This window comes from Austrofundulus limnaeus, unplaced genomic scaffold (genome assembly GCF_001266775.1).
Source record: "Austrofundulus limnaeus strain Quisiro unplaced genomic scaffold, Austrofundulus_limnaeus-1.0 Scaffold68, whole genome shotgun sequence".
In the NCBI taxonomy this organism is placed as follows: Eukaryota; Metazoa; Chordata; class Actinopteri; order Cyprinodontiformes; family Rivulidae; genus Austrofundulus; species Austrofundulus limnaeus.
Window position 1 is genome coordinate 1,199,140 of NW_013952470.1, and position 1,855 is coordinate 1,200,994.

General features: G+C 38.7%; 1 protein-coding gene across 1 annotated transcript in view; it reads right to left on the minus strand.

The window, feature by feature from the left end:
- The window catches only part of zbtb17 (zinc finger and BTB domain containing 17), an 11,726-nt gene that overhangs the window by 1,367 nt on the left and 8,504 nt on the right, over positions 1-1,855 (minus strand). The window contains exons 11-14 of the mRNA XM_014010385.1: positions 1,541-1,661; positions 1,296-1,426; positions 876-1,133; positions 700-789 (exon numbers count right to left, since the gene is read on the minus strand). Coding sequence (XP_013865839.1) covers positions 700-789; positions 876-1,133; positions 1,296-1,426; positions 1,541-1,661 — 600 coding nt within the window. The remainder of the gene's footprint in view (positions 1-699; positions 790-875; positions 1,134-1,295; positions 1,427-1,540; positions 1,662-1,855) is intronic.

Genomic DNA, 1,855 nt, shown 5'->3' on the forward strand with positions numbered 1-1,855 from the left:
AAATAAAGTACAGATACACAAAAAATCTACTTAAGTACAGTAAAAAGGTATTTGTACTTCATTACTTTACAACTCTGGAAAAAAATAACTTAGGTAAAAGTAAAATTACATGAACAGAAAATGACTTTGGTAAAAATAAATTTTACTGATGAGAAAATTACTCAAGTAAAAGTCATAAAACTTTACAAAATTGGAAAAGTAAAAGTACTTTTACACACTCTAAGATATAAACTGTTAAATTTACTGAACCAGGTTGAGTAAATTGAGCAATATATGTATATTCTTTGCTCAGTTTACTCAACCTGGCTTAGTGGAGCCAGCTGACATGACTTTGTTGAGTAAATTCAACGCTTCATTTTTTAGAGCAGAAACATCTTTCATGAGTTCAAACGTATTTAATTTTGTAACAAGTAGGTGTTACATTTTAAAGTAAAGAAGTAAAAGTATCATTTTGAGCTTTAAAATGTAATGAAATAAAAGTAAAAGTAGCTATTTAAAAAAATAATTGGTAAAATTACAAATCTTCAAAAAAGCTACTTAAGTAAGGGAATGAAGTAAATGTACTTAGTTACTATAATCCTCTGCCTTATACCAACCAAAGCATCATATCTGACCCAAATATTACAGCAATTTAAATGTTATCCTACTTTATTCTACTTTATTACAGTAATTGAAGCAGATTCATCGCACAAGTCTTACCTTCTTCTTGAACCTTCTCTACTGCTCTGGTGATTTCTGCTTTCAAAGCCTCGGTCTCATCTGCAGACACTGAAGCAGACACTGGAACAACTGTTAATCGACAAGGAAACCGTTTAAACTCGTCTCATCACTAATATTTTGGTGACAAAATACAGAACTTGCAACAGCCGTCTGACCTGTAAGCTGAGTCACAGCGCTGGCTGCAAGGGCCTCAGTGGCCAGGGTGACGATGTCCTCCGTGGAGACGGTGACTATTTTGATCTCGTCAGGGGTGGATGCTCCTACGCACTCTTCGTCCTCGTCCTCCATGGTCCTGTCTACCACGAGCCGCTTCATGCCGGCTTTGCCGCGGTGAACGGTCTTGACGTGGGAGCGCAGGTTGTCGACGCGATTGAAGCCTCGGCCGCATTTATCGCACAGGAAAGGTTTCTCCCCTGAAATAACAAAATGAAGRAAAAGAGTTACTAACGATCTTAGAGGGAACAGTGTGCGCTCAGCTGGACGTAGACGTGGTTTAAAAGMGTGAAAATAAATCTATCCATTCCCACAACAACCCCAGATCCTTGTGATTGTTTGAGTCAAAGGTTTGTCCTCACCTGTGTGAATGATAATATGTTTGGACAGGTCTCCCACGTTGACAAACGCTTTGTTGCACATCCGACACTTGTGTGGCCGCACGTTGTCGTGATGGCGAATGTGATTGGCCAGTTGACTCGACTGCACAAACCTGTCCAGAAAAAAAAAAAATCAAAACACAATAGATATTCTCTCTTTTCCCCTCAAAAAACAAAAAGCTAAATTTCAATCATGATCATGTTGTTTCATTATTGACATATCTGACCTTTTACCACAGCGTTCACAGACGTAGGGTTTCTCTCCGGTGTGCTGACGAACGTGAGCGATGAGGGAGCTGGCCTGGGTGAAAGCCTTGCCACAGACAGAACAGACACAGGGTTTCTCTCCTGCAACGTGAAATAAAGTCTCACTACTCAGGGATGACGTCAACGTTCATCTGATGTTTCTGACTTCAAGACATTTCTCAAAACAGCGTGTCTGAATGTGATGGGAGAGTTGTACAAATACTTTGTTACTGCATTTAAATAGAATTTTTGGGTTTCTGTACTTTGAGTAATTATTTTTCAGTCTACTTTTTATT